At 41.2% G+C, this 12,142-nt stretch overlaps 1 protein-coding gene across 2 annotated transcripts; it reads left to right on the forward strand.

Moving 5' to 3' along the window:
• Nucleotides 1–2,801: 2,801 nt before the first annotated feature.
• On the forward strand, nt 2,802–11,848 carry LOC129348398 (uncharacterized). Of its 2 annotated transcripts, none has more exons than XM_055008747.1 (2): nt 2,802–3,003; nt 4,523–11,848. In XM_055008747.1, exon 2 carries the CDS (start codon nt 7,282–7,284, stop codon nt 8,890–8,892), a length of 1,611 nt encoding a protein of 536 aa, XP_054864722.1. In that variant the 5' UTR covers nt 2,802–3,003; nt 4,523–7,281; the 3' UTR covers nt 8,893–11,848. The 2 variants fall into 2 exon arrangements, with proteins under 2 accessions (XP_054864722.1, XP_054864723.1); XM_055008748.1 differs by lacking the exon at nt 2,802–3,003 and adding an exon at nt 3,135–3,677.
• The last annotated feature ends 294 nt before the right edge of the window (nt 11,849–12,142 follow it).

The following is a 12,142-nucleotide window of genomic DNA, read 5'->3' on the forward strand; positions in this document are numbered from 1 at the left end:
TATACAAGAACGACCCAGTAGAGGGAGCATTTAAAGTCTATGAAGACTTTGTGTTGTACAAGTCTGGCAAGAACACATGCACCAGTAAGAGATGTGATGCAAACACACATTACACTGAATATTGAGTACAGGGTGAACCCTAACTGCATATTGTGCTCAGTGATACAGTGTGTACAGTGTTGCTTGGGACCTCGTGGTTCCTACTTGTGTTTCTTGCGTCCTCTTCCTGTCTCCAGGTGTGTATCAGCATGTTTCAGGCTCTGCTGTGGGTAGACATGCCATCAAGATCCTGGCTGGGGAGAGGAGGATGGTGTTTCCTACTGGCTCTGTGTCAACTCCTGGAACACTGACTGGGGTGATAATGGTAAGCAGAGACATGTATTTTACTACTTTCAAGTTGCACAAAGTGATCACTTTCATTATAAACAGGAGCTCTTCTACACTAAGACAGTGGGATATTAGAATCACTGCAGTATAACACACCACCTGCAGCCTTAAGTGACCACACTGCTGAACCAGCATTTTTCTCACGGTGTCTCAGAAACATAACCTTCATAAAGACTTAGATTGTCTTAGACTGTGACAGGGACTCTCAGATAAAACCTAAGATAAGACAACAAACCAGCAAGTGATAAGGATGTGAAGTATTTTCCATGAACAAGTCTGTGAATATTGTGTACCTTGAAAGCATAACTCTGCTGTTATGTTGCAGTAATTTCTCTTAACCCAGATTGGCTTGCATCGTATTCGAGCACAAACCTTGCTGGTCTTAATTGACAGTGAATGAATAAATGCCTTTTTCCCACCCTGTAGATCCGATTTCAAGTTTTGAGATGCAGCGTCGTTACATCATCACTAGAGGGAGACACACTCCTCTTGTCTGTCATAGAAATGTGACAGCAATTTACTGCTTTTAGTCCCTTTAGAGCCTGACTGATGGCTTTGCTGTCAAAAGAAAGCCCCATGTTATCTGTGCAAACGTAAAAAGTCAAGCAGCCTTCACTTCACTCAGGTGGATTTGCAGATGTATTAGCAAAAATAGCAAGAATGTGCCTGCACACAAATCTCCATTGTTGAACGGATGATGTGTCTCTGTGAGAAGACATAAGAAAAGGTTAGACAAAAGCTTACACAGGAAGATCATTTTCATAGACACACCTGTGCAATTAATTATATCACTGCTGCTTTGATGCCAGTTGTCACTGAGTGATTGAATTGTTTTGAATTAAATAAAAAAGCTATGAATCTTTGGCCCTTTTGTGTTTTTACTCAGTCACCAACATTTTTTGACTGATTGCAAATCTTACAAGTCTTCCTCTGGATTAAAATACACACACACACACACACACTCACACACACACACACACACACACACACAAAGTCAAAGGTTTGGACACACTTTCTCATTTAATGGTTTTTCTTTATTTTCATGACTGTTTACATTGTAGATTCTCAATGAAGGCATCAAAACTATGAATGAACACATATGGAATTATGTACTAAACAACAAAGCATGTTTTATATTTTGGATTCTTCCAAACAGCCACCCATTGCTTTGATCACTGCTTTGCACACTCTTGTCATTCTCTCAATGAATGAACCTGAAATGGTTTTCCAACAGTCTTGAAGGAGTTTCCAGAGATCTGTTATTTTATTTTTTCAGTGGTTTGTTTCATTTTTTGGTTATGTTATTTTTCCAGTTGTTTATTATTTTTTCCTGGTTATTTATTTTATTTTTTCAATTATTTGTTTTCCTTGCTGGTTGTTTGTTTCATATTCTAATAGTTTGTTTAATTTTGTTAGTTGTTTATTTTATTATCCAATTGTTTATGTCATTTTTCCAATTGATTATTTTATTTTCCGGTTGTTTATTTTTTATTTCCGGTTGCTTATTTTATTTTTCCAGTTGTTATAAGAAAATGTTCCACCCAACAAGCTTAATGTCATCTCCTCTTCCTTCACTGTTCACCAAACTTTCTTGTACGCTGTCATTACTCAGTACATCCTGTGTATCGTCTTCGAGGCTGGCAAGACCCTGATGTGTTTCTATTAACGTCTCCGTGCTTTTATATTGATAGGCTGGCATCCTACAAAGTATTAGGGTAACTTCCTCTGACTACCTACGTTTTTCTTGTTCTTCTTGAAATCTGGCAAACCCCTCTTGTCCAAAGATCCATGTCAAGATGCCACGCGATGGCAGACATCATCTGAAATGTAAAAAAAAAAAACAAAAAAAAACAAAAAAAGCATTTCAAAGCCAGGATATTACACAAACCCTGGTAACTTCCTTTTTCGTCTGTTTTTTTTTTTTTTTTTTTTTTTTGAGCATATTTCAGCGAGCCTTGGTAGCTCCCTGTCACTGCCGGGATTTTTCTTTGGTCATGAAAAAAAAGAACTGAGAAAAAATAATAATGATGGTTAAGGTTTAAAGTAGAGCCTCTTACTAAGCTTCATTACTAGGTATAGGCTCTTATTTTGAAGGTGAACCCAAACAAACAGATGGTTTGTACATCAATACATGATCGTTCAGAGTCTGATCTTGTTGGAAAAACTTAATTTGCTGGTTAAGATAAATTTGGGCCCCGTATATTTTTTTTAATATTGGTGCATATAGGTGGAAAATATCATTTAGAAACAAATAATCTGACGGTATAGATCATACATTTAACTTCATATCAACGTCTGTCACGCACATGCGCGTGCGTGCGTCATCTTAACGCCATGGAAACAACGATGACGCGCAGCCGAACTCCTATAAAAGACCTGCTGCTCTTTCAACTGTCATTCTGCACTTGGATTTGGAGCTGAGCTGTTAGAGAAGCTGGGAGCTGGACTCTGGAGATTTGAAACGCTGGAAAGCATCTGAAGAATGGACCTTGTTGAAGAACAAACTCAGTGGATTAGTGACAGAAGAAGAAGAAAACCGACCCGCTGGACAAACGGATCAGACAGAAGAGCAGCTGCTGTTTGGAGGCCTGACAGACCTGGAGAGTCAGCACACAGGTAAGAAAATAAAAGTGGTGTTTCTGCTGAGCATGACTCCTAAACTGACCTTCAGAAACACCTTGGACATCGCGTCCAAGAAGAAAATTTAGCATAAATTGTTGAATTTAAAGTTTGTTAAGTAACACAATGTTTGACGACCTGATTGAAAAACTGTTTTGGTGATACAGACGGTTTCTTGGTGTAATTTCCGTATTTATTTTATGTGAAAAGTTGAGGGAAATGTATGGAATGTGCTTTTAATGCTGTAGTCATTTGGGAAAACTGATATTTTGGTTTGAGGACATGGATTTTTCTAGAATTTGGTGTTGAAACTTTTGGAAACAAAATGGCGTCGAGGCCATTTTTCAAAGAATGCTCCAAGTGTTTATTTGTGGAATCCATGGAACGGTTAGCGGAAGTGTTCGGAGAGGCTCTATGACGTCACAGCGTCCAGGCTCAGAGATCGTAGCTGAGTTTAGCTGGTTGTTGAAAATGTTGTCTGGACATCGGGTCTTTCTCAGTTCAGAGCTGATCCTGTCTGTGAACGGATGTTACGATGTTGTTTAAAACACAGTCAGGTTTGTGTTGTTCTGAACTCAGAGCTGAACTGAACCAGTGTCGGTCTGATGCTCCACCTGTTATTTCATCTCTCCGAGTCAAACCGAGCTGTTCTGCTGTTTTCTTCCATAACCGTGTGAGTAACTGCGTGTTTCCTGCCTCCTGTCCGATGTTTGATTTCCAGTTTCTAAGCTGTAGAATAAGAGGCTGTCACAGTAGCTCACACTTTTGTGTGCTTATTTCGGATGAGGCCTGTTGCTGACTGCTCATAATGTCAACAAGGTTCAGCGTTATTCTGAGTGGTTTTGTTCACTGCAGCTGATTGACTGTATCAGTGTTTCATAGCTGATGGAGAATGTGGCCTCATAAGCTGACCCTCTCTTCAAACGCTCTGATTCCAAGTTGATTTGTTAAACAATAATATTCAGATTTCCTAGAATTTAATTGTGGATTTTTCAGAAACATCATTATACCTACAGATAACCTATTTACTGTCTAAAGCTGATTGTGGATAACATTCTTTCTTTTGACTATTAAATATCTGCAGCTTTACTCAGCATCAGAAACTATAAGTGCTTCTTCAAACTGAAAATGATTGCATTGAATGGTCTGGAAACCCGTGTTTTTCCTGAGACCTTTTCCAGTGGGTTCTTTATTTAACTTTCTGTCCCTGTCGCTGCTCACAGCCATCCAGACTGAAGAATGTTGGCATAATTCATGCAAATATGAAAGCACATGGCATCATTTTGGTGAATCAAAACACAGACCTCAAATTCATCAGCTTTGGCTTTGAGTCCTCCAAGCTGCTGAAGCAGAGCTATCATGTAAATATTAGATGAGGGTGGGTTTGAAACATTATGTTGGAACTTGATTCATGTTTTGGTGATCTTTTACTATTTAATGCTATGCAACCAACAATTGTTAACATGTGAAACTGTCCAGGAAGTCATTGTGTTTGACTTTTGTTTTCCACCCTCAGGTCTCCTGATGTGATTGTGGACCTTCCCACCTCTGAGACGACAGATAAGTGGCCTTTGAATGCTGTTCTGTACACAGGTTTTATGCAATGCACTAGTTTTTCTCCTTACTCTTTGCCTGCTCTTCTCTTTTATTCTCCTTTTTTCATCATGTTCTCCTTCTTCCTCTCCTACTACTCTTCTTCTTCTTCTCTGTCTTCTAATCCTTCTCTTCCTTCTCCCTCTCCTCCTTTATCTGCTTCTTCTCTTCCTCTCACATCTCATCCCTTTCCTTCCATTTATTTTGTCCTCCTTCCCCCCCTCTACTTCTACTGCCTCCATTTTTTTCTCTATTTTTTTGCCTCATTCTACGTTTTTCTTCATGTTCTCTTCCTTTCTTTCTTCTACTTTTTCTTCTTCACCTTCTCTCCCTCATTCCACTCCTTGTTCTTCTTTCAACTCCTTCTTTATCTCCATATTCTTTTCCTCCTTCTCCTCCTCCTCTGTCATCTTCTTCCTCATCTCTTCATCCCTGTAATCCTTGTTTTTCTTTCTCCTTTTCTCCACCTACTTCACTTCTTTTTTCTTTCCTCCTTCTCCTTTTTTCTCTTCTTCCTATTTTGACTTATTCTTAGCCTTTCCTCTTCTTCTGTCTTCTTGTCCTTCTTTCTCCTCATTCTGTCATTTTCCTCTTCTTTTTTCATCTCCTCTTCCCTCCACTCTGTTATTCTTCCTCCTTCTCTATTACTACTCCTCCTTCCATCTTCTGCTTCTTTCTCCTCTTTCTTCTGTCTTGTCTCCTTCTTTCTCCTTCTCCACTGTCTTATTTGTTTCTTTGCCATTCTTCTCTTCATCCTTTTTCTTGTTCTTTTATTTTCCTCCCTCTCCTTTTTCTTCTCCTCGTTCACTCTTCATTGTCTCCTTACACAGCTTCCTTTACTCCTTGTTCTTGCATTTTCTTTGTCCATCTTCACTCTTCTTCATTCTTTTGTTTTTCTTCTTGTCACTCTTTTCTTCTCCTCTTCATTCTTTTTCATCTGCTCTTTTTTCTTTGTGTTCTCCTTCCTCTTCTACCTGTTCTTTTTCATCTCTTCCTCTATTACTCATTGTTCCCCCTCTTTCTACTCTTCCTCACTCTCTTCCTCATTGTTTTTGTCTGCTCCTCATTTTCTCCTTCTTCTCCTTCTGTCTTGTCATTCTTTTCTTATCCCATCCTTGTATTTTTTTACTCCTTCATCCTCTCCTTTGTTTTCTTCTCCTCTTCCCCTTTATTTTCAGGTCTCCTCCTTCCTTTCCTCCTACTGCTTCTTTTCCAGCTCTTCCTCTTCCCTCCTTGTTCTTCCTCCTTCTCCTTCTCTTCCTCATTCTTTCCTTCTCATCCTCCTCCTTCTGTCTTCAGCTTTTTCTCCTCCTTTTGGCTTCTTCTAATTTTCTCCTCTTTTTCCTTTATTTCTCCTCGTCCTTCTCTGTCCTTGTTAGAAGAAAATTGAGTGTTCACATGATCATATATCTCTGTGCTAAGTTTCAGTAGTTTTCTACTTGCCTGTACACTCACAAGAATGTATGTTGTAACCACATTGCCACACATGCAGCTTACAGTCACAACACACATACACCTCACCTGCTAAACATTCTCATTCTCACGAGAAAATTCTTCTTCTCACACCACACATATGTTTTGTCTCAGAGCGTGGGACCGCCCCACCCTCTGCTGTTCTGTAACCTATGCTTTATTATAAATAAAGGGATAAGGAACTGCTCGGCGCGTCTCTGCTTCAGAACGTGAGCTGAGCAGGGTGCCCTTGTACAAGAAATCTCTTTGTCTGTGTTTGATCTGTTTCTCTCCTCTCAGTTCTGTGATCCAGGTTGGAGTCAGCCCGCTGGAGGCGGTAATCCTCTGACATAATTCTTGGTCCTTCAAGCCGGATGGGAAGCCTGAGATCCCGCTGAGTGGTTAACCTGAAGTCTGTCGACAGCCAGTCACCCAGGGTGTCTGAAAAGACCCAGGACGTGAATTCGGACCTGGGCCAGGGTTAGAACCAACCCTCACGGTGATTCTCTGGTTTTCCGTCCGAACAACGGATCACTAGAACGAGAGTGAGTATCCACACGCAAAGAGAGTGAATGGGTTTCGAGCTTTAACCGTAGCTAAAGTTCTGGGTTTATGAATTTTAACCGTAGCTAAAATTCTGGGTTTTGAGCTTTAACCGTAGCTAAAGCTCTGGGTTTATGAATTTTAACCGTAGCTAAAATTTCGTGCACAAGAGGGATTTCGAAAGGATCCCTGGAAAAGTCAGTAAGTTACTTTTCCTGTGAAGTAGGATTACTTCACGTAGGTACCTACACCGAGGTAAACCCACTGGAGGTGGTAAATCCTCGTTAAGGGAGAGAAAGTTGTGTGGATGTACGGGGTCAGAGGACATTTTTTAGGATTTAGAATCCTGTCCTACCTCGCTGTGTTTATTGTTTTGTCTGTTGGAGTAGGACGTATACACGGTGTTCTGAGTAAGCTTTCCCCGCACTGAATTAGTCAGTGTAGAAGCTTGGGAGAGGAACTTCACTCAGTATCACTTCATGTGTAAGAACTACTCACGCAGAACTTCATAGTTTTCTATGTCAATACTCATAGTTATTTGGATTAACTCCGAAGGACAACAAAGTGAAATTAAATATTATCTCAAAGAAGGACCTGGTGATACAATAATCCTCCACCAAGGTCTCCTTCACGTCACGGGAGAAATTGTTTTCAAAATAGATTGTTTAAATCCTGAGCAACCCTACCATGGGAGGCTCTAAATCCAAAAGCGTTCACCCTGATGTCCTATTCATGGAGAATAAATGCCCAGGTGCAGGACAAACTTTTGACCGGTGGAAAAAACTCGGGTTTTCGGGACAATTAAAAACATGTGACATTCTTAAATTACAAAGTGACCTCCAATTAGAAAAGCTTAAAACAAATAAGAAAAAGAAAAAAGAGAAATTAGAGAGGGAAATTACACTCAGTAAAGCATGGTTAGAAGAAAGTGAGAGAAGAGATGGACAGAGGAAGGAAAGAGAAAAGAAGAAGCAACAGAAAAAGGATGAAAAATTAGTTGCAGGACTTGTGAAGGAAGATGAGGAAACGGTTGTAAGTAGAACAAGGGAGGTTCAGAGAAAGGAAGAACAGGAAGTTAGCGAAGGCACACCTAATAGGGAACAACAGAAAGTAGAACCACCATGTTTTTTGACACCAGAACAGAGAGAGTACTACACACGTTTAGCCAGACAGCGTAGAGAGGAACGAGAAAGGAGATTCAATGACACCGAGAATATGAGAAAATTTCTAGAGCAGGGAGGAATCAAGAAAAGAGGGGCGAAGGAGAAAAGTAAGGAGATATATCCAGTCAGTGCAGTGGAAAGACATGAAAGAGACTTCAGACCTGGACATGACATGACCGAGGAAATAGAGCGCTGTGACGACTGCGGACCGACTCATGTTACTGTATGTCCACTCATAGAAGTTGCAAACCCGAGGTTTGGCCAACCTACGGGCGAGCAAGACGACCGTGGTGGACCCATTGTAGACGTAGAACCAACAATGCTGGTTTACAGACCTTGGAGTAATCATGACAGAAAGAAAGCCACATCGGGTATCCCACACCCAAAAGATGGTCTGAACGAATTTATCAATGGCATGCAAGGACTTAGAGTGAGCTACAGATTAAATGGTACAGAACTACAACAGTGTTTACAGGACGTTCTGACCTCAGACTGGGGGAGAGTACGGGGAGACTATATAGGACTGGACACTAGAGGAAGCCCTCTAACATATGACAGCCCAGATATGCTCAGACAAATAGCTGACCTTTTAGACAGGGTTCGCCTCGAGTGGCCAGTGAGGGTGGATTATGCGGCCATAGGAGAAACCAAGCAAAAAGAAGGAGAATTGGCAGCAGAATATAGACACAGGTTGGAAAGAGTGTTTAGAGCCAATTCAGGCATCCAGCAGGATGAAGCCGAGGAGTCTCCTTATCAACAGCAATTAAAAATGCATTTCTTAAAGGGATTACTCCCACCATTAAGACACCATGTGGAAAAACACTGGGTAGACCAAAACACAGGCTCAGTAACACAGGCCGTTAACCAAGCTACTCATGCTGAAGGGGTACAGAAAAGAAAACAAACCCAAAGCTCAGTTTATGTAACTGAAAACCTTGAAGCCTACAGCCACAGACAGAACTATCTGAGGGGAAGAGGTAGAGGCCGTGGTAGAGGCCATTGGCGTAGACATTATCACACACGCACAGAAGACTCAGATCAACTACAGAAAAATCGTGAGCAGAAATTGTGCTTTATCTGTCACCAGCCAGGACACATCGCGAGAGAGTGCAGACACAAACCCCCACAAGCATGACTAGTTGCTGATGATAGCAGAAAACAGAAAGTAACACCTGCTTCCGATAGGGAACAAGAAGTGCAGCTCGTGCAATCACAAACTGCAGCTACACAAGAAAATAAGAAAACACAGCCCAGCTCAGCTGCACAAACAAGCTCACACACACAAGGTCACATACAGAAAGAGTGAGAACAGAGTGATACTGACACCCAGCTTGATATTTTCAGTATGGTTAAAGCAGCGCATGATAAGGACTCACCCACTAAACCAATTTTGATAAATGGCAAAGTTTTTAACTGCTTATGTGACACAGGAGCATGTACTACAGTTCTTAGAGAGACTTTTCCTGGGATGAGACTCTCCAACAATGTAGTTTGGGTAAAATCTGCATCAGGACATGTGACTCCTCTTAGAACCACACATCCTGCCGCCATTCTAGATCCAGACTCCAATAACAGCGCCAAAATATCAATACTAGTGGATTCATCTTGTCCAGTAAACCTATTAGGACGAGATGCCATGGTTAAACTGAATATTGGAGTTATCCCCGACAAAGATGGTAAAATGACTGCAGTTACACTACAAACTACATGTCTGGTGGAAGGAGCAGGTGTTCCACATTTCTTTTGGAGTTTAGACCTGGTGGATGAGCCTACATCTCGTCACCTACTAACTATGGCAAAACACAAGTTGAAAGAAACTCCCCGGAGTCCAGATGTGGTTGATTCCATGGCACCCTCAGACCTGCATTGCACATTGCGATATAAAAAGGATCCTGGACCAGATGAACAATATGATAAGAGAGTGCATGCAGTAAAATGCCGCACTATCTGTCTCCAAGCTATGTATGTTCTGCCATCAGGCGATTCCTGTTGCTCAGTAATAATGGGACAGGAACTAAAATCAATAAGCAAAATCACACCTGCACATGTCTCGTTGACAAAAGCTAAGAGTCACCAGTGGTGGAACATGCCTTTTATGTTGGAGAAAGCCGAAAGAGATGACTATTCAAAACCTGATGATGATGGTTGGAGTACAGGCAAAAACACACAAATTAGGAAAAAGGTTTTGGGACTGTATGTAGGAGTCACGCCACAGACACACCTAGATGAAAAGAACTGACTATTAGAAAAACCACAGTTTGCACTGTCATTAGAACATATGCAATTATTAGATACGTTACCATCTGCATTATGGTCTACAAGCCCGACAGATGTTGGATTAATAAAAGATCAGGATCCTATAAAAGTGAAATTAGTCAAATCAGACAGACCAAAATTAAAACAATATCCACTGACTCAGGAAGCACAGGAGGGCATAGGACCAGTCATAGAGGACATGTTGAAAGCAGGAATACTGAGGAAAACAGACACACCCATTTGCAAGACTCCTATTTTTCCTGTAAAAAAGGCAAATGGAAGATGGAGAATGGTTCAGGACTTACGGGCAGTAAATGCCATAGTAGCACCTGAACCGGTGGAAGTCGCGAATCCACACACTCTTTTGAACAGCATAGACTCCCAAGACAAGTGGTTTAGTGTTGTGGACTTGTCTAACGCCTTTTTCTCTGTACCACTCGACAGAGAATCTCAAGATTTGTTCGCATTTCAATATGGTGGCCAAATGTACACCTACACCAGGCTTCCACAGGGCTTTACAAACAGCCCGACTCTGTATTCCCAAGCTCTACGTGCTTCTATGACTAAGTGTTCACCCTTAACGAATGGCCAGTATTTACTATATGTTGACGACATACTGATAACTGGACACACCAAACAGGATTGTGAGCTGAATACTTTGATAGTGTTAAGACACCTATATGCTGAGGGCCATAAGGTCACTAAGACAAAAATCCAACTCTGCCAAACTAAAGTAGTATATTTAGGCCATATCCTCTCCCAGAATGGCAAGGCTCTAGCTACTACTAGGAAGACAGCCATCTTAGACACTCCTAGACCTGAAACCAAACAGCAAATGATGTCATTCCTTGGTCTGTGTAACTACTGCAGGACATGGATTCCTGATTACACCAGGAATGCTCAGCCACTACAGAACCTGATACATGGGAAACAGATGGCCATGAAAGATAAAATACAGTGGACACCAGAAACAACAGACTGTTTTATAAGGTTAAAAGTGTTTTTACAATCTGACACAGTATTAGCTTTTCCAAATTATTCTATGCCATTTACTCTATTTGTTTCATCACATCAGGGATTCATGTCCGCTGTACTTACCCAACCTTTTGGTGCGAGACACCGACCTTTAGCTTTTTATTCTAAGAAACTAGATGTGGTGGCTTCTGGCTTACCTACCTGCGTGCTGTACAAATGCATATTCTGTTTTCTCAATATCAACATCTGCCTCGGGATGACACCAATAACGCACCTGGAGGTGCAGACTCGTCAACGGATTCTGGTACCGAGGCAGAAGATTCTGTGTAAATACTCTAGTGACTAGGCCAATGACAATGTAGCAGAAAACTATTTTAGAGTTGTTACATTTTGATAACTTCCTATGTCATTACTTCTCTCTGTCTCTTATCCTATTTTATCTTGTTTACCTTATCATGTTATTTTGTGTTCTTTAATATTGAATTAATGCATATAATCATGATGACCAACAGGAGGGAATGTTAGAAGAAAATTGAGTGTTCACATGATCATATATCTCTGTGCTAAGTTTCAGTAGTTTTCTACTTGCCTGTACACTCACAAGAATGTATGTTGTAACCACATTGCCACACATGCAGCTTACAGTCACAACACACATACACCTCACCTGCTAAACATTCTCATTCTCACGAGAAAATTCTTCTTCTCACACCACACATATGTTTTGTCTCAGAGCGTGGGACCGCCCCACCCTCTGCTGTTCTGTAACCTATGCTTTATTATAAATAAAGGGATAAGGAACTGCTCGGCGCGTCTCTGCCTCAGAACGTGAGCTGAGCAGGGTGCCCTTGTACAAGAAATCTCTTTGTCTGTGTTTGATCTGTTTCTCTCCTCTCAGTTCTGTGATCCAGGTTGGAGTCAGCCCGCTGGAGGCGGTAATCCTCTGACAGTCCTCCATTTCTTTCTCCTTCTGTCATCTTTTCCTGCTTCTGTCTTCTTATTTTTTCCTCCCTGTGCTCCTTCATCATTCTTCTTCTCCTTCTGGCTTCTTCTTCTTCCTATTCCTCCCTTTTCTGTCTTCTCCTTTTTCCTCCTTTGTCTTGTTCTTCTTTCCCCATGTCCTTCTTTCTACCTCTTCTGTCTTTTTCTCCTTT

The sequence above is a fragment of the Amphiprion ocellaris genome, unplaced genomic scaffold (assembly GCF_022539595.1).
Source record: "Amphiprion ocellaris isolate individual 3 ecotype Okinawa unplaced genomic scaffold, ASM2253959v1 Aocel_unscaffolded135, whole genome shotgun sequence".
NCBI lineage: Eukaryota > Metazoa > Chordata > Actinopteri > Pomacentridae > Amphiprion > Amphiprion ocellaris.

Excerpts from the sequence above, each read along its gene's own strand:
- LOC129348398 (XM_055008747.1), top strand. The coding sequence starts at position 7,282 with ATGGGAGGCTCTAAATCCAAAAGCGTTCACCCTGATGTCCTATTCATG.